The sequence below is a fragment of the Antennarius striatus genome, chromosome 5 (assembly GCF_040054535.1).
Source record: "Antennarius striatus isolate MH-2024 chromosome 5, ASM4005453v1, whole genome shotgun sequence".
Classification (NCBI taxonomy): domain Eukaryota; kingdom Metazoa; phylum Chordata; class Actinopteri; order Lophiiformes; family Antennariidae; genus Antennarius; species Antennarius striatus.
Window position 1 is genome coordinate 9,079,274 of NC_090780.1, and position 21,351 is coordinate 9,100,624.

Genomic DNA, 21,351 nt, shown 5'->3' on the forward strand with positions numbered 1-21,351 from the left:
AGGAAGACCAAAGAGGAGGTTTATGGATGTAATGAGGGAGGACATGAAGGTAGTTGGTGTGAGAGAAGAGGATGCAAAGGACAGGTTTAGATGGAGGCAATTGATTTGCTGTGGCCTCCCCTGAAGGGAAAAGCTGAAAGGAAAGAAGAACGCCTGTTTTCAACCTGGCCTCTTCTGGTCTGGACAGCTCTGTCCAGTCTCAGTCTGGTCCCATCCGTGTTCTATGGGGAGGGTGTGCTTCCCTTATTCTTGAGCAGTCAGTCAGTCAGTCAGTCATTTTCATATTACCACCGCTATATCCGCTGCAGCGGGTCACTGGGAGCTGGAGCCTATCGCAGTGGCATAGGGCGTGAGGCGGGGGACACTCCGGGCACGATGCTAGTGCACCACGGAGCCACACACAAAGACATACCACCACTCACACACACACTCTCTCCTACGGGCAATTTGGGACCGGCCAATCAACCTGAAGCGCATGCTGTTGGAGGTGGGAGGAAGCCGGAGAATCCGGAGAGAACCCACAGAGACACGGGGAGAGCATGCAAACTCCGAACAGGACTCGAACCTGGGTACGCCGTGTTGTGAGGCAACAGCGCTACCCACTGCGCACCGTGCCACCTAGTCTTGAGCAGCAGTAACTTAATTTATTTGGATAATGTTTTTAAAGTAGGCACAATTTTCCTTAATATCAAAGCTCGTAGAATAAATAATAAACTTGGTATTTAATTTCCATCGGGCTGTTCTGACGTAGATCTAAATCCACACGCATTGTACCGCGACCAATAAACATTTACTCCATGTGCTTTATTAGTTTTACTTTCTGGAAAGAGCACTGGTTTTACTGAGTACCATAAGGCCTGAGTGTTTCCTCAATGAGTCAGTATGCCATTGGTAAATGTCTAAAATAAAATGTTGGCCATGTGTATTAACTGGGAAAATCAAAGTCACTAGTCACCAGGAATTACTTACTCACACTGTTGTATAGTGTCACATTATAGTAAAACCATCCAAAAAAATGCCTCTAAGTATTTCATTGATAATCATGCATCAGGCCAAAAGTGTTTTCAAGTGCCACATTCTGAAATTCTGAATATCAGTATATGCTATACCCTTACAAAATAATACTGCATATTATTTACTCTGAGTGCTTATCACTTTTTCTGTATTTTTGCATTTGTTTCAGATCTTGAAACAAAAATTGATCAAAGCAAATGTCTTCCAGATTAACCCTTAAGTACAGTTTCAAAAGATGTTTTTATTTTGGAAAGGAAAAAAATAATCTGACATTCTGTCCTTCATAAAACTGTAAGTAACCGGTTAGTTGATTATTCGGCTGGTGAATCAAATTCAATTCCAATGTCTGTTTGCTTAGACTTTACATAACTTAGATTTTATTATTACCAGCAAGTTAAAATCTAAACGTCTTTTGAACAGAACCGGAAAAGAACATTTCCAGTGAGGTATTTTACATTAATATGATCTTTTTTTGTTTAACCAGGCTTTGTTTAGTGTCAGTTTAATTTTAACAAACAATTCAGTGTGTCAAATATGTCAAAAAGGAGAAATCAAGAAGAGGACAGATGCTTTTTCTTAGCAACAATTACCATATATTTTTAAAATATTAGGTATGAGTTAAATTTACCGTATGATCCAATATTAAAATAATGCCCAGCACCTCATAATTCAAGTATCTATGTAGCTTGACTAAATGAATGCAGCCTGTAAATACTGTAGTATGCCTTAACCATCAAAGCCTACACCTAAAAACCCGCAACTAAAAACTTATCCCTAGAACTTCGCAAAACACTTCAATAGTTTTGGGCCTCATCATTCTTTGTATGTACACATATTCATACTTAATGGCATATTTTGGTCTGATCAGTGGCCGTGTTGCTTTTCAAATGTACCTTTTGATTAACATTAATTTGATGTTGGTACAACTTTTATAAATTTTAATTTTCCCTCTTGTATTTATTAGAATATGAACCACCGAAATGTAAAAGCCTGCTGTAGGACTGAAAATTTCAGGCACCAGTTATCAGAGTTCTTTGTCTACTGTCAGTATTAATAAGTTGTGTAAGTATGCCTTATGTGTGTAACAGTTCCTGTTATCGCAACAGTCATCATGCTTATGTCGTGGGCAGTTGTATTTCAGCAGAGTGGGTTTTTGCCGTTGGTGTCTCATGTAACTGATCCCATGGATGGCAGTGGAGAATCAAAAGAAATACAAGAGAAGGGAGGAAATAAAGGAGAGGATGAAAAGATGATCAAGGTACACATCAGTGTGTGTATTGTGTGTGGTGTGTCTGGCTCCAAAACTAGACGCCAGGTCAGTCTGTGAACACACACACACATGCACATACACACACAATTGCACAGGTATTAGTTCACACAGTGTGTTGATGTCTGATGGTGAGGAAACCCTACACCTGCAGAGGAGGGTCTGTGGCCATCCATGAAAGGCCTGGCCAAGACTAGAAAGGTAGTCCAGAGGGCAGCAGACCTGTGTGTGTGTGTGTGTGTGTGTGTGTGTGTGTGTGTGTGTGTGTGTGTGTGTGTGTGACCACAGAGGTATAGAGCAATGGTGTGATACAGATAGAAGATTCGAGCTGTTTTTATTTTGTATTTTGAAAGAATGTTGTTGCCTCTGCCAAAATAGAAACAAGCAGGTCTGTGCATCTGCTAGCCTGACTTTCATGGAACGTGTGTAACATATGCCAAAAACACAATATACAGTATTACCATCACTGAGCCCTCCGCTTGAATAAAATCATCAGGTTCAAAACACCTTGAAAGCATGTTTATCGGTGTAATATCTAACAATATTTTACTTAAAAAGTGCAGTGAATGATGAGCAGATGTGATTGTTAGGCAACCTTTTGCACCTTAGTCCAGAACACATGGAATAGGTTTTAAGGGGTCATTGGCCTGTTTGCTGGCACACTGGCATTTACTCCTTAAGATTTCTTTTAAAAAGTCAAGGGAATTATTTTTATTTTTGAAACTTGTTTGCTATCAGTCTACAACTTACTGAAAGGTAAATGTATTATATTCATTCATTCATTCATCATCATGACCATTTATTCTGCTTTTGGGGGTCAAGGAGGTTGATGGAGCTTATCCCAGCTGATTTACAGGCGAGAGGCAGGGGTCACTCCGAGCGCGATGCTAGTGTACTATGGAGATAAATGTATCACATATCTCTGCAAATTCTAAATTATTAGAAAAATCAGTTGTTTTCAAATTGATTTCAAATGTAAAACACAAGATCCACATCCTCATAATTAAATGCACCTTTGATCTAACAAAAGACAAACCATTTCCCATGAAGTTGCCTGGTGTGTTATTCTAATATTAGTTGTTGATGTTTTCATATCCAGGTCCTGGACCACTATGAGAGGGAAGGTTTCAACTTTCTCTCCATGGTTTTTAACTCTTCCCATTCATTCCTGGAGGACCTGACGGGACTGACTCTGTTGCACCAAGAGACACAGGCTGCAGAGGTAAATCACACTCATCACACTTTATTCCTACGCATACAAGTGCAGACACACATAAACACACACACAAAGCCTACTGCATTAATAGACTAATAGCAATGTCCACACATATTCACAGCTGCTAACTTGTGTCCATTTAGACTAGCAGACTTGCAATTAAACCACAGATCTGTCACTCATAACTGCACAAGAAACAATAAAACTACAGCGTTCAACCTGCTAAAGAGCATGACAATTTTTGGTTGATGGGTTCAACCAGGGATCAATGACAAATGAAACCTTGTATTGATAGCTGTACTATTCAACTTGAACAAGTTATCACTTCTCACTTTGTTGGGCTTATTTTACTTGGTAAGGATGAGGGAAACAGAGATTGTGATTATGAATTTAGTTACTTCACACGAGAATGAACACAGTCGCTACTGTAGATGGAGCAAACCATGGTCCCACAGGAGTTGAGTATGAAGATAAAGTTTCGTGACAAATATATCCCCATTTGTAGAATCTAGCCTTGAATTGTATTTAAATGTATTTTTGTCTTGTACCCATTGAATCTTGTTGCTATAGCAGCATGTGGTTAAATTCTATGAAACAACAAACAGCATAAAGTTACAACCAACATTCATAATACTTGGTGGTGAAATATGGGTGGTTTGCTTCAATGCTCCCCCCTGACATGAGGTGGAGGGGGGAGACAGACAGAAAATGAGTGGGTGTGGGGTTGGGTCTACTCCTGCTTAGCTGTGGGAAAATCCCATGTGCTTTCTCCACAACTACTACTCGAAACACACTGATGGAGGAGGGGAGAAGGGAAAAGAAAAAGGGATATAAGGAAAAGGAATGGTTGATAAGAGAAGGGGCACACAGAGGAAACACAAAGCAAAGAAAGAATGGAAAATATAGGACAGGCGATAAAGTTGTTAAAGGGAAGGAAAGCTGTTTTACTATGTTCTATCTTTCAACCCACTCTATCCCTCTCTTGAGCTTCTCTCCTTTTCCTTTCATTCCTTTTCCTTTTCCTTTCCAGCTCCTGCTATCGCTCTTGACCTCATTCCCTATCACTCTAGCTTTCTGTATGTTCCCTTCCTCTCCACTCAACCCACTCTTCCTGATGAAGTGTGTTGAAGAGTCTGGCGTAGAACCTTTTCTTCTCCATTAGAAGATGGAGAGATTGTTTTGATTGCGCAGTCCGCCCACGTCAGAAGTCTTAGTGTGTGCTTCCTGTACACAGATTAGTTATTCTGAAAACTACAATCGGACGACAAACCTTAGAATTTTTTTCCCCCCAGTTCCAGGAAAGAGAAAAAGTTGTTGTCCTGCTTTTGACAGCCTCTCATTACTTATTTCATGTGGTAAACCACTAGTAACAGTCCTGGAGCTCATTTTGGATCAGTGTTTTGTATTTTAAGAAGTACTGGCTGAAAATAATGAGAATTATCTGTAGAAAAAAACTCCATGAAAGGTCCCTCCTTAGATCATCACTGCTCGCGGCGTTTACTTAACTCGGGTAAAAATAGAGTCCTTTATTACTGATGATACTTTTTTTCACTTTTAGAAGTTAGACTCACTAGAAGTCAATACGTTTTAAACAGAGTTCAGCTTAAATGATTAGGAACACAACAGAAGTTAGAAAACACAAAACAAAAAAAACGTTTTACAACGTCATCCACTCTCCTTAATACATGGGACTGAATTTATTACAGTGTGTATGTGTGTATATTTATGCATTGAAGTGTATGTAACCGCTCTACTCTAATCTACGTCACCAGATAGCAGTACCATGTACTTACAGCCTATTTTGAGTGAGTTTGTAACCTGAGAACTACTTTTTATGCAACCACCACAGAGTTTTAGGGGAGTTTAAGTTGGGTGAAAGTTTAGACTGAGAGAAAACTGTGTTTGTGTGTGTGTGTGTGTGTGTGTGTGTGTGTGTGTGTGTGTGTGTGTGTGTGTGTGTGTGTGTGTGTGTGTGTGTGTGTGTGTGTGTGTGTGTGTGTGTGTGCGCGCGCGCGTGCGTGTGCAGGCGGGCGTGCGTGCATAAATCAGTATGAATGGCTCCTTTGTAAGACCAGTCCTGCTGGGATTTCATACTCTTGTAAGCAGGGTGGAAATCTGGTAAATCTGTCGCATGTTTTTGAAAATTTGGTGGACATTTGCTGTTGTTTACAACAAACAATCTTCAACATTAATTTTTACGACATTTAAAATCAAATGGGAAAAACCATTTCTGAATATTTATGACACAATTTCAGCTTTGACTGGATCCTTTCCCTCTATTACTGTACGATTGGTGTGGCTATTTTCTCTTCTACAGCGCAGTCTTTGTAGCTATGAGTGTAAGGTAGTGATAGTCAACTGGCAGCTAAATCGTCCCTTCAGGCCCACAGAATTTTTATAGTTGCATTATAGAGAATGTGTCTATCTACCATTACTCACCAGTGGAAGAGGCCCAGCCCACCCTGAACGTTTTCATCAATCAACTTGACTCTGTAATTCTAGAGATTAAAGATATTTATTATTATGTGCACAGTGGTTGTGGAAGGCATAATCAATGGCTTACCTCAGGGTTCTCTCAAGTAAAGGGGGGGTGGGGGGATGATGCATCCATCTCCAGACCTTCACCACAATTCAGTGCTTCTTTTGGCACATATCCTAATCTTCCACAATAAGTTTGGAAGTATCACAAAGTTAAAGAATGGGATAGAAATTAATTTATATGTCTTTTATGTGGATCCATAAAAAATTGTAGATGATATTGATTGACAGGTGCTCCACCCTTCTACCAATTTTCATGGAAATCCATCAAGTAGGAACAATCAATCTCTTGCATAAATCAAAAAGTAGAGAAAAAAACCCCCCTAAATGTCAGTTATTCAAAATTACTTGTTTTCCCTAACAGGCAAACAGAGGCAAAACCATAAAGTCAGTTATACATGAGTGACTGGTTTTGACCACCTGTTTTAGTGAATATGAAAACAAATCTTTCTGTTTGCTTACCAAGATTCCGAAGTGGAATCTCATTGAGATGAGGTCGCAGCCATCGGTAGTTTGATGCTGGCTGTTATTGTTGGATACTGGCTGCCATCCTGATGGAGGTCTGAGACCGTTTTTCTTCATCTAGTTATTTCTATTAACTTTCAACCTTTCGATAATCTGTTAATCATAATGTAGAATAACTAAAATAAAATTTTGTGTCAAGAAATAGTAGGATCAGATCTGGCCCTCATGCTGTAAGCAGATGATGTCTTCCAGAAGAAAGGCCATAGTATCCTTCAAGTGAAGTGCTTGTCAGATTGTGGCTTAGACTCCACTAGTGTCTCGCCGTGACATCTGTATTTGTATTGTCAATCCATCCATCCATCTTCCACCACTTATCCGTAGCCGGGTCGCGGGGGCAGCAGCTTCAACAGGGAGCCCAAAACTTCCCTTTCCCCGGCCACATCCACCACCTACTCTGAGTGGGGGATCCCAAGGCGTTCCCAGGCCAGTGTTGAGATATAATCCCTCCACCTGGTCCTGGGTCTGCCCCGAGGTCTCCTACCAGCTGGACGTGCCAGAAACACCTCCCTAGGGAGGCGTCCCGGAGACATCCACACCAGATGCCCAAACCACCTCAACTGACTCCTTTACACGCGAAGGAGCAGCGGCTCTTCTCTGAGCCCCTCGCGAACAGCAGTGTTTCTCACCTTATCTCTAAGGTAGACACCAGCTATCCGCCTGAGAAAGCCCATTTCAAGATACCCCAAGATACTTAAACTCCTTCACTTGCGGAAGGACCTCATTCCCCACTCGGATTTGGATTGTGATGTCACCAATTCACATACTTCCTGTATGGGAATAAACACTTTTTTCCTTTACAATATCTTAAAGGAAAACCCAACCCTTGTTCAACCCTTGTCAGCATAGGAGTCTAAAGGTTATCAGAGCATTTTGTCTGAGCTCAACCCAACTTCAGATGTAACTCACAACATTCCTCAAGTATTCAAACAGTTAAACCAGATAACCGTTTTCATGTAAACAGGGGTTAGCATGTCAGAACAGGGTACCGTTAGGTGATCAGCCCTCCCGAACATTTCCTCACTCTAAAGGGCTAGTCTGAACAAATCACTCAAAGAGCCTGAAAGGAAATGATTGTCTGCACAGGATGCTGTACCTCTCCTCTGACTCAGACTCTTTGTCTTTAGATCGGCAGAATAATGTTACATAAAATACTGTTTACACATCTATCCATATGGCACAAATAAATCTCAGTTTAATTCATGTTATTTTAAAGGGCAGAGGACAAAGAAAATGGATTTTCTCCGAACAGAATAAAGAGCTAAACCATAATAAAGTAAAATATCCCATAATAAAAAATACACATTATAAATGTGTCATCAATCAGTAAATAATATTAAATAAAATGTTAATGCCAATGATAAAATAATACATTACAAATTAGCTCATAATGTATTTATAGGAAAGTAAAACAGAGAAAAAATGTGAGAAATCAGCAGGAAAATCCTGCTATGAATTCAACACTTTAATAAACCAGATGAATTTGATTCAAAATTGATGTGCAATTAACATATTTTAACCATTTATTTTAACTAATTACATAAGGCCCATGAGTCACTCTTTATATTAGATATTCTGATCATCATTTACAGGAAGTTATGCCATTTATTTTTGTGGAACTACGTGTTCCCATATGCATCAATCTCTTACTGTGAATGCCCTATACAGAGGATGTGAGACCCTCTCAGTACAAAGGATCATTCTGCTGAGTGCATGTCCCACTCACTTCCACCTACTCCAACCAGTGTTGCCAGTAAGTCACAAGAGAGAGACATCAGAAAGACTATGAGAAGAATGGATCACTATTTATTCTTATTTTGGCACCATCATGTGATATAGTCTTTGGAATAAATTGACTATTCCCAGCAAAAGCCTAACATGAAAACAGTGTTGTTGAGAAACCGTGTATGCATTATCACATAGATCAACAGATGATAGTTGGTAACTCTCTTTCAGAGGATGTAGCAACACAAAAGGTTTATGTTGTGTATAAAGTTATGAAATAACACATTTAGGGTGTAGCCTGTGTTTTTTCCTAATAATCCTCTCATTGTCTTATTTGAAATGACAATGAGAGTCTTTTGCCTCTTCCCATGAGGCAAGGACGCTACGTACTGCACCATCGCAAATGTAAATACAATAAATATATAATAAAAACCAACACTATAGTTTTCAGCACTGGCATCATCATTATCAGTTCTACCACTGTCACATGATAAGACATACAGTATATTATCAGTTCTTTAGCATTACCCCAATCTCTACTTGGGGAATTTTCCGTATTCAGTAATCCTTTGGGCCTGAGTCCCCAATTGCATTTTGAGCTGCTGTCCAAATAGCAACATGTCATGTCAGTTCAATGTCTACACTCGAGCAGTTCATCGCAACACATTTACAGTTGGGGGTATTGAACTCATAATTTCAGGTGAGTTTCACATGCTAAATTTGAATGTAAAGTTTGAAACATAATGTCTATCCTGTCTGGAGAGGAGAATTTTTAACTTGATAAAATTCTGCATTGACATAGCTCTGTCTCTCCTGATTCCAGTAAAGAGGTAGTGTTTGGTCAAATATAGACACCTGTGTTTCCCTAGGTCTGCGTGTTTAGCTTTTGAGAACAGTCTGTGCACCATCAGATGCCACAAATCACCTTCTGAGTCATGCTAATGTCCCGGAGGAGCAGAGGTTACCAAGCCACCCACGCTCAACCCAACTTTGGTCTGTGCTTCTACGTAAAGCAGCGCCGGTAATACACTCGGCTTAGTTATGTTGGCTTATCACCCAGCAGCTTGGAAAACACACAAGGGTGAGCACAGTAGCATAGACACACTGTTATCCGTCACATGGTCCCCGGACCCACACACACACACACACACAGACACACACACACACACACACACACACACACACACACACACACACACACACACACACACACACACACACACACACACACACACACACACACACACACACACACACAAACACAGTCTCTCTCCTAAGCGTCAGAGGGCCCCATGCATGTAAGGGTTTTATCCAAACACAGCTACGGTTGCTACATGCTACAATTATTGCCAGATGGACCAGAGGAAAACATGCAGTGTTAAGTCTGGTTTTTCATTAGCACACTGTGCTCTGTCTTGTGAGTCATCGAGAGCAAAAACAAGGACGGAGAGTGACAGACAGTTGACAGTGTAATGAACAATTGACCCTTGTCGATCACCGCTCAGTTGCATGTTTCCATTTTCTTCCACTAGTTTTAATGTCCTATGAAATCAGTTATTTGTTGCTGTTGCTATGTTTTCAAAACATTCAATTTCTTGTCTGAATATCAAACATTGAGGAGTGAAAAGAAATATTATTCAATGATGAGTGATTCTAGAATGGGATTCTTCCGCCCCAAAACCTTGGTCACAACAACAGCTAACAACATGCAGCTGACACCTATCTCATGGTTTGTAAAAAGTGCAAAAAAACCCAATTGAGTAATTAACTGAAGAAAATGCCAATTGAGCATTTGTCCAATCATCTTTCAGTTCATCAAAAGTTCTAATGAACACCACCTTGATTTAGCAGTGAATGTCAATCCATCTGTTTTCTTGTATTGTGGACAATTATAATCGTCTCATCTACAGACGCTTGTCAGCCTTGTGGGTTATGGGTCTGCTGAAACGTATCACAGCTGGCTATGGATCAGAGGTGGTGTACACCCTGGATGACAAGCCAGCTCATCGCTGGGGTCACATGAAAAACAAACAAACACGCACGCTTACCCTCACACCTATGGTCAATTTGGAGTGATCAGCTCACCTAAGCTGAATGGTTTTGGAGGTGGGAGGAAGCCAGAGAACCTGGAGAAAAAACCCACACAGATGCAGAGAGAACATGCAACACCGCACAGAAAGAACTTGAACCCATAATCTTCTTCCCATGAGGCAAAGACGCTACCGACTGCATCATTGTGAATATAAATATAATATATAATAAACACCAACAGTATAAATTTCAGCACTGTGACAGTTCTACCACTGTCACATGATAATACATATATTATTGTGCATTAAATACTTGATATGAGATTTGTTTGCATCCTCTTGATTCCTGTATAAATGAGGATTTGTCAAAGTCAATCCATCCTCGAGGCCTTGGAGATAAAGTCAGAGAGGCCAGACTGAGATGGTTTGGACATGTCCAGAGGAGAGATAGTGAATATATTGGTAGAAGGATGCTGAGTTTTGAACTGCCAGGCAGGAGGCCTGGAGGAAGACCAAAGAGGAGGTTTATGGATGTAATGAAGGAGGACATGAAGGTAGTTGGTGTGAGAGAAGAGGATGCAAAGGACAGGGCTAGATGGAGGCAATTGATTCGCAGTGGCGACCCTTGAAGGGAAAAAGCCGAACGAAAAGAAGAAGAAGATTCTGCCCCAGCTTGACGTTCAGACATCTGGGACCTCTGATTAATTTATCTTAAAAGGGTTTGTTTTGTAATCAGTGTAACGTACCTTCTCCGGAACTTTCTTGCATCAGCTCAGCTGTGCTGCTGACTCACCATTGGACTATCCAAGTTAAACTAATATTTAATGAGAGTTAATAGTTTGACGCACCATTTGAACAACACCATCTCAACTTTCACAGCTGAGGCCAAGTGACACATTTTATCCCAGGAGAACTTTCAGGGGATTATTCGAAAACAAATTGACCAATGAAATAATGCATGATAGGTGGCTGTCTCTCTTAACACACTTGATGCATGTAACTACTTCTAAGCATGTGTGTATTTATGTCCCCTGTGTATGCTTGTCACTGCAGTAAAAGTGTGCTCCACTTGTAAGGATGTATGTCAGCGAAGTACAGACACATCAGACCTCATGCTCATCCTTACAGTCTATCTATACTCTCTCTCTCTCTCTCTCTCTCTCTCTCTCTCTCTCTTCTCTCTCTCTCTCTCTCTCTCTCTCTCTCTCTCTCTCTCTCTCTCTCTCTCTCTTCTCTCCTCTCTCTCTCTCTCTCTCTCTCTCTCTCTCTCTCTCTCTCTCTCTCTCTCTCTCTCTCTCTCTCTCTCTCTCTCTCTCCCCCCTCTTTCTCTCTGTGACTCTTTTGTACTCACTCACACACACACACACACACACACACAAACACATACACACACACAGTCAACACTATAAATAGTTTAAACCTCCCTGGTTCTTTGCAGGCTAAATTCAGAAGCTTTGTCTCAGTCTGTGGTTTGACTTCAAACCTGGCTTCCCAACGTTCCAATCGCTGATGATGATGTCTGTGTGTATTTGCTAGTGCAAATAGTTGTGAATAATCCTTTCCCTGTGACCGTGTTGACAGATCTTAATTAACCTGTCATGGTGACCTACAGAATAATACAAATTATTTTCCATTAATTTTGTCACAAAGAAATTGTTTAGGAGAAATATGTGAGTCCTGATGTTGTCATGAAGTGATTCTGTTTTTCACGACATGAATTTTTTCAAATTTCTGCTTTGCGTTTCCTTGGAAGTGTTTAGTCAGAGTCACATTTTCTCTTCATATTTTGAATATGCTACAATAAAAAATAAAATGTTGAATAACTAAGCACACTTCAATTAGTCTGAGTTCATGTAAATACTGTGCAGTGAAGTAATTGTTATTACTTTGAGCTTTAAATCAGAAAACAGAACATGTTTCCAATTCAGCTTTGTTTCAGTTGACATTTAATGTAGACTGGCTTTACTCCATTTATTTATTCTCTTCAAGAATATCCTAAATCTATTTGGTCCTGTACAGGAGATATTTAAGAAAAAAGCTTATGAATAACACACATTCTGTGTCAGAGCTGACAGGCATGCAGGACTTTGGTCAAGTGGGCCAGCTATGTCTTCATTCCTTTTAATAAACATGTCCTCCATTCTGTTTCTGTAGGTAATATGAGTCTCAGCAGCATAGCTGCTCAGTGTTTCCCTCATTACAAGGTGCTCTCTTCAGCAAAATACCATCCAAATATAATTACCCAGGATATGTATAATACATATTAAGAAATACAGTTTTTATTCTCTATTCAGGGATGTATCCTGTGCTTTTGTTTACAAGGTAATAAGAAAAAAAAATCCTATTTTTAAAACACATTCTACCAAGAGATTTGTGACTTCCTGAGATACATGAATCTTGCTTATAGTTTATGTAGTTACATTTACCTTTTGAGACTTCTCCAGCAGAGATTAAGTAGATGAAGAGGATGATGCGATGAATAGAAGGTGATAAGATTCAAACCTCTTTGGCTAGCACATTGTTCCACACCACAGTGATTCTACTTTGGTGGTCTCTATTTTAAATACACTTGTGCACAGGCCTGGTGCTGGTGAAGAGGTGCACTGTTGGGGGGGATAAAGGGGATCTACAGTAGATAGGAGAGCTGTCTATCATCTTTAGTCCAAAGAGACGTTATTCAGACTCATCAATCAGAGTGAAGCTGTTTTCATAAGTCATAAATGGGTTTTTATAAAGGCATCTTTCCCCCACAACATGGGAAAACTACAGCAGCCTATACATGGCTCCTGTTCCTTGGCGCCGGCAAGTCCAGAGGGATGCCTTCTTCTGGCCTGGCAGCTGGCTTTATGCATGGATAGACAGACAGATGACTGGGTTGCGACTGAGTAGTAGTCTTGTCGTCCTTGTTTAGCTCCTACTCTTCTTCCCCTTCTGTAGCTGTTCCAAGTATTTCCGTATCCTAGTCAGCATTGCACGTACAGAAAGGACTTTTACTTTAGAACGCTCTTATTGCTGCAGTTGCTTATCATGAATATAGAATAAAGTGTAGTCTGAAAATGTATACTTTAACATGGTCATTGATGTATGTTTTCGACATTTATTTTGAGGTATTCCAGTAAAGCATTTTTTTCAGTTTTTCATTTCTTTTATGTGGTTGTATAAAACAGACGCTTTTTCTACTATTGTGGCATATAAATTTTGATTTTTGGAAAGGTCCTTTTGCATTTGTCATCTGTCGCTTCCGTGTTCAAAGACAGCAATTCCTCACACTGATATTATTATTTGGGAACTTGTCCCAAATCAGTCAGCTTCGTTCAATCTGTGACAACATTGTAGGACTAAATTTAAGACTAAACCAAGTGACTACATGAGAAATGCAAGCATTCATACCAGTGCATGTTCAGAAGATGTTGAACTCCACCTTGTCTGAAATTATCTTGGAAGGTGAGGTCATGGCACCAGAATGGATGACACAAGATCAGTAAAGACTGCAGGCTTTGGTGAGTCAGCAAATGGAGCTCATTGTGTTAGAAGGCCGATCTTAAGATTCAGAGATGCAGAACAGAAGGAAAACAGACATTGCCTTCAGCTGAGATGTGATTCAAATTGTCCAAAGCGTCACCATGTCTCTAATGATCTGCCTTTTTCCCACAGAGCATCCTGGTAATATGTATTCCCCAGGTTACCGAGGATCCACGTACCTGTGATTTAATAAAGTAAAAGAAAACTATGATTCATCAAGCTAGGCTACCTTCTTTTATTGCTCCATTGCCAGTTCTGATACTTATGTACCCATTGTCAGTGGTACATATGGGTCAGCATGGGGTCCTTGATTGGTCTACTTTTATGCAGCTCCATACATATCAAGCTGTGATGTACTGCGTGTTCTCCCGCCTTTCTATCAGAACCGGCATTAACTTCTTCAATTTGAGCTACAGTAGCTTGTTTAGGAACACATAGGCCAGGCTTCATTCCCCACGCGCATCAATGACCCTTTGTCACAGATGACCCAGCATCGATTCCCCACTTTTCCTTCTTTGGTCCACTTTTGATGGATACTGATCACTGCAGACACATATCAAGAGCTGGAGTTTTTGAGATGCTCTGACCAGGTCACTGGCCCAAATTTACCTTGAATGAGAGTTTAAACATCTTTAAACCTAAGGCCAGTCCAGTCTTTCTCTCTTTTTGATTATTGTGTTAAAAAATGTCTAAGCGTTCAGTTGATGAAGGCATTGATTCAAGCATGGGGCAAAACAGGATGCAAACAAGATGGTGAGGTTGTGATGGTAAAGGATTAACTACTCAGTGTCATGAGTGGGACTAATGCTGTTTTGAAGCTGCACATTGGTGCCAATTAGGAGGTAAAGTACAATGGTGACAGCAAAGGCTAAACTAGACACTGCTTTTAGTTTGATCTCATGTCTTCAAAATGTGGTATAGATTTTATAAATACAGTAGAACCTAAAGATATGAGTTTAATTTGTTTTGCTCCAGTCCAACAACTTGTTACTTGGACAAATTTTCTCCATTTAAACTAAAACCATTTTAATCCGTTCCAGCCTCGTAAAAAAGCCCCAAACCCTTCTAAATTATGGGGGGAAAAAATCATCAACCATCAACTTGTACATAATTAATTATATATACAGTAAGTTATATATACAGTAAGTAACATAAACAATGACAAAGAATGAAAAGATATGCATAAGTCACAAGCACACATGGCTTATGTCTTTACTCTGAGAACGAGATGCAGTGTCAGCTGATGTAAGCATCCGCCAGTGTGAGAAAGAATGTGAAGCTATCAGTGGTGTCCCGAAGTGCAGCTCAAATCTCGGATTTTTGCTCATATGTTGAACAAAAATATGGACAGAGTTACGGCTCGTATCTCAAAAAAACTCTCGAGAAGCGCGTATCTCGAGGTACTACTGTACATGGAATTTCTGTTTGGCATCTTAATATTAATCTTTATCAAAGAAAAAAAATGATCCTGATGCATAAAACACAGATACAAACTGGTCTCTGTGTGCATGACTTATCTTACACAGCCTGATTCTCGTCTGCCTGGCTGGTAACAGGTAATCTGCCCTAGAGCCCTGGACCTCAGACTTACACACACACACACACACACACACACACACACACACACACACACACACATGGCTTGTTCTTATCTTTTTCCCCTGATGCTGTTCTGTCTAGCACATGGAGCACCATGATAGCATCAAGCCTCTGGTTCAGATAATTGCTCTCACACACAAACCAAAATAATACATGCACGAATGTAACTGTATCCAAACACGCACGTCTCCATTTGTGCTCGTGTGCTCTTCACTTGGATCTTTGTTTCGCCGCTTCTCTGACTAACACTTCTGCTCATGTACCCACTTGCCTGTGCGTAGCTTCATTTCCTCTTGTCGTGTGAATCATAATAATTTTAGTGACACCTTTCAGTGAAGCTTAAACACAGACACACTGCATGTCATCTTTAACTGAATGAGAGTTTATTGTCGTACTTATAATTGAAACCAGAGGACAATATAACATATCCCACATCATTAGTTGCTTCCCGCGTGTGTGTGCGTGTGTGCGTGTGTGTGTGTGTGTGTGTGTGTGTGTGCGCGTGTGTGTGTGTGTGTGTGTGTGTGTGTGCGTACGTTCGTGTGTGCATGCGTTCGTGTGTCAGGGCTTGTTCCTCCACGAAGATTAATTAGTCAGTAGGAAAGTTTTTTGCTCTCAGTCCATTTGTGAACAGAAAACATTGAAACAATGGAATAAAGAGAAAATAATGTGATTAAATTAGCTTTACTATTTTGTTAGGGTGCTACATTTCTGTGTGTCCATGTGTGCACAAGCATCTATCATGCATATACATGTTCTATGTGTGAACTTGTGCATGTGCCCACAAGGCCCTGCCAGTGTTTGGTTGTGCCTCTGACCACACGTCAATTGGCTTTGACTCACAGTTCTAATTAAATCATGGGCAGGTCTGAACTGGCAACTCGCTCACACATAAACACAGCCTCTGAACTGAGCTGTTACTGCCACTTGGGTTGTTGGATGCTTGAAACGGTTCATTAGGTAGTTCAAACTGGTGGCACGCACAAGCAACGACCTAATCAGAAGCAACAGTAACTGAACTAAATAGAGGCTGTAAATGACTTTTTTAAAATTTTTTTTAATTTTTATCCAACCATCTAAATGACTTTCAGCTACCACACAAGGCACCACCTGCTCATGAGAAGGGATGACTAATCACACAATCACTTCACACCAAAGGAATGACACCAGGAGCAAATTGGAATTCAGATTCTCAAGGACCCAAACACACTTTGACACCTAGTGGATCAGGGACCAGTCCACCATGGTTGGGTGGACTGATCCCTGGTCAGTTCACCAGGGTTGGAGAAAGAAGCTCTGGATTTCCAGTAAATGGAGAACATCTATCATGAGGGGAAAAAAAGTTAAATATTTCTTTAGTGGTCAGTTTTCCATCACTCTGCCTTCTGAAATCTTTGCAGTGTTTATAGCATAATCCTGCTAATAAAATGTAATTTACTTTGTAAATGCTTACATAGTTTGAGAGCGAGTATGTCAAAGTATGATAAATGTGTGAAATGCGTGGAGTTGTGAAGCACTCGCATGACTCAGAGAACATGTCGATAACTTTCTGTAGCGTACAGGAAATGTGTCAGAGGGAAATTGGGACCAGAAGGAGATGCAGAGGAAGAGGGGTGGGGGGCATGGGGGGTTGACAGATGAAGTAGGCGACAAACAGAAAAGCTCAATGCAGCTAAAGGATCAAGACAATTCAGTGATTATTGGATGATAAATGTTGTATACATGTTATACGTTTAAAGAAAGTTTAGGAGCATGAAGTATTTATCAGTGAAAGAAAAAACTGTCAAAATTGTTAAGAAAATGTTTCCCGTCATGCATGGAGAATTGTCCTGAAAGAGGCAGCCAGTGGATGTCTCAGGAGAAACAACAGGACCCAGCTGTTGCTCCACAGGCCACCACACCCAGCGGGGAGAGACTCCATTTGTTGTTGTAGCTGGCCTTAATGATTCTGAGAGAGAAGAGGGAGAACAAGGCAGAGGAGGCCACAGTAGCTTTTGACCAACTTCGAGTGAAGGAAAGTAAATAGGGAGGCGAATGCTGCAGCAGCCATTTTTTTTAAAGGCATAGGATGAGCAAAGACAAGACGGATGCTGCATCACTTCCTCGTTTGACATTTGCGTTACGGGGTTTGGTTCCAGGGCTTCCTATCTGGGGTGGGGCTTTGTTTGACTCAGGAGTTTATGAAAACACAGCCGGGGAACAAGACCTCAGCTGGAACCCATACATTAACTCTGTTCCCACCAGGTTTATCTAAACCATCTCTTTTCTCTCCAACCTGTGTTCATTCGCTTTCACTGCATTCACGCCATTACTTTTCTTTACCATCTGCTGTCTCCTCATCACTTTATTTATTTCTCCTTCCCATCAGTCATTCATCCCCTGATCTTGCTTTCATAGCAAATCTCTGCTCCTGTCTTTGTACCTTTAAAATAACCAAATCGACCACTGACGACCTATGTAGGTAGTCAGGTGCTTCCCATTCACCAGTGGCTCTGTTGTTGCTGTTTTTGTTGAAATAATATTTTGAAAATTAGTCACTGGAAAACTTATACTTCTCTCATTCCAATGAACTTTTATATTTTGTGTCATGAAAAATACCTTGCTGGTGATTTAATATTCACAAGCAGACAACCAGCAGAAAATAGTCTCAAAATAATGGAATATACTACATCCTTGTTTGAGTGATGAGAACTTTTTGGATATTACTGAGCCTTTTCTAAAATCCAATTATGTTTAAAAATGAATATTTACACCACTTTGAAATGTTTCAGCAGGAACCACTTATTTTGAGACAGGAAAGGGATATTAGGGAGTACTAAGGGATAATCCTCTTGTTTGCCTTAAAGAATTTGTCTTTAAAAACTGAAATAATGTAAAATGAAGACTATGAAAAGACGACTGTAGCATTTCTCCATGGGTGGCCTCAATGAGTCGTTACACAGGGATCAAATGGCTGCTAAAGTCTCCATCGACTTCATTCTGGCTTCAAATTATGACATAAATAGGATTCGTTTGACCACTTCTGTAAATCTACCACATCACAAATGCATCTTGTGATGCCATCATTTTAATTACTGTATATGTCTTCCTTATCTATGAAAGCAGGCTTTTCACGCTACCTTTGAGCATGGCAGTTCTGATTTCAAGCTCAAAAGCTTTTCCTACATGTGTTCACTTTATGTCATTGCTGCCACATCATAAAATTATAGAGGGGTAAAAAAAAATTTCAAACAATTGACAATATTTTTTTTCTGCTGCTAATTCAGCGTTACTGTCAGAACCCAGTTAGAAGTCAGTAATTAGGATTCCATAAAAAAAAGATTTGGTTAATGAAGACAAGTTATTCATTTTGGAGCAAACTACCAATATGAATATATAGTGATAAAACAATTTTTAATGGCTCTTAAAACACTCACTGATTTAGTCAGGGTCATGGGTCATATGATCCTGAGAGGGCAGTTTTGTTTTTTAGCTGCCCCTCCTCTTCCTGTCTCCACCCATCTCCTCTTCCTGTCTCTATCTCAGTTGATAGAACGTGTAATATTGCACACACTCAGACACACACAGCCTGCTGATTGTGTTTATCCCTGAGAGCTTCAGGCCCAGAGTAACGAGAACACCAGAGGAAAAACAGAAGCATCACAGGAAATGGAAGAGCACGAAATACCCATTTAAAACAGTCCAGAAGCATCACATAATTAATTTCTATAGCAGATGTCAAGCATAATGAATTTGGTACTTTTTGACAGATGAATGGTAAATGAATGTACATACACTACATTGCCAGAAGTATTTCCTCAGCTATCCGAATCATTGAATTCATGTCTTCCACTCACTTTCATGGTGACAGGTGTATAAAATCAAGCACCTCAGCATGCAGACTACTACAAACATGTGTAGCCACACTCATCCCATACAATGATGGGATGCATTTCTTTCTTTCTAAATATACCACAATCAACTGTTAAAAGTACTATAACAAACAGGAGGTGACTGGTAACAACAGAAACTCAGGCATAAAGTGGTAGGCCACATAAAATCACAGTAGGATCAGTGAATGCTGAGGCACATAGTGTGCTGAGGTCATCATCTTTCTGCAGTCCATAGCTACTGACCTCTGAACTTCATCTTCATACTAGCTTAAGAACAGTGTGCAGAGGGCTTCAGAGAATGGGTTTCGAAGGCCAAGCAGCTGCATCCATAACCTACGTCACCAAGTACAATGCAAATGTCGGATGCAGTGGTGTAAAGCATGCTGCCACCACACTAGAACAGTGACAAGTCAATCTTCTCCATCTGGCTATCTGATGGATGAGTCTGGAGTTGGGGGTTGCCACAAAAAAGGTACTTGTTGGACTGCATTGTGCCAAGCGTCAACTTTGGTGGTGGTGAGATTTGGATGTGGGGTTGTTCTTTGGCAGCCAAGCTTGGCTCCTTTCCAGTGAATGGAACTCTAAATATTTCAACGTAAGCAGACATTTTTGGACAACTTCATCCATCTATCCATCCATCCATCCATCCATCTTCAACCGCTTATCCGGGGCTGGGACACGGGGGGCAACAGTCTCAGGAGGGATGCCCGTACTTCCCTCTCCCCAGACACCTCCACCAGCTCCTCTGCGGGGATCCCGAGGGGTTCCCAGGCCAGCCGAGCAACATAGTCCCTCCGGCTTGTCCTAGGTCTACCCCAAGGTCTCCTCCCGGTAGGACATGCCCGGAACACCTCCCCAGGGAGGCGTCCAGGAGCTATACGGAACAAATGCCCGAGCCACCTCAGCTGGTTCTGCTCGAGGCGGAGGAGCAGTGGCTCTACTTCGAGCTCCTCCCTGGTGACTGATCTCCTCACCCCATCTCTAAGGGTGTGCCCAGCCACTCTATGGAGGAAACTCATTTCATCCGATCTTGTCCTTTCGGTCATGACCCAAAGCTCATGAGTAAGAACGTAGATTGACCAGTAAATTGAGAACTTTGTCTAGCGACTCAGCTCCTTCTTCACCATGACAGACCTAAACAGCGACCGCATCACTGCAGAAGCTGCACTGATCCGTCTGTCAATCTCATGTTCCATCCTTCCATCACTTGTGAACAAGATCCCAAGACACTTGAACTCATGGACAACTTCATGCTCCCAAATTTAAGGGAACAGTTTGGATGGCCTCTTCCTGTTCCAACATGACTGCACCAGTCCAGAAAGCAAGGTCCATCAAGACATGGATGAATGAGTTTTGGTGTTGAAAAAACTTGACAGGCCTGCATAGAGTCCTGACCTTAACCAATAGAACACCTTTGGAATGAGTCAGAGCAGAGTCTGTGAGTTGGGCCTTCTTGTCCAGCATCAAGTTGTTTGTGTCTCATAAGTTGTGAAGATGTGATTTTGACTGTGTTAACCTTCAACATGTGTCCTTTCTGCCTATTAAGATAGTGAGTGAACAGATCAGAAACTACGACTTCCCAGATCTGGGTAGTCCGAAGTCCTGTATCACTGTGCCATCTGGATCTACTTTATCAAACAAGTCATTTTATTGCCAAGTACGATTAGCTTGAATGGAACTGTATTTGGTGCCTGGAGACATCACTTTACTCCACTAAAGGCATGATTACCTTTGGTATCTAGTGTGTTTATACTGTTGGATGTATGATGAATGAAATTAAGTGTTGTGATAGCCATCACAAACAACCCATAAAGATTTTGCTAGTAAAATCTGGAGAAAGATTCTGGGAAGAATTGTCTGCACATCACAAGTCTGAATATGTTAGAGCGTTGCTTTAACACTAAGCAACGCTCTAAATATGACCCATAATATCCCACTGTATGTGCGCAATTCTTTCACATATTGTTTCTATCATACCAATATATGAAGCGTAAAGCGCTTTGAAATGTCTTCAGATGTGATTAATCGCTATATAAATAAAAGTTG

General features: G+C 40.8%; 1 protein-coding gene across 4 annotated transcripts in view; it reads left to right on the forward strand.

Moving 5' to 3' along the window:
- Positions 1-21,351, forward strand: part of atg7 (ATG7 autophagy related 7 homolog (S. cerevisiae)) — an 85,623-nt gene that overhangs the window by 56,047 nt on the left and 8,225 nt on the right. For all 4 annotated transcript variants that reach the window (XM_068316317.1, XM_068316318.1, XM_068316319.1 and 1 more), the window contains one exon: positions 3,381-3,503. In XM_068316317.1, coding sequence (XP_068172418.1) covers positions 3,381-3,503 — 123 coding nt within the window. The remainder of the gene's footprint in view (positions 1-3,380; positions 3,504-21,351) is intronic.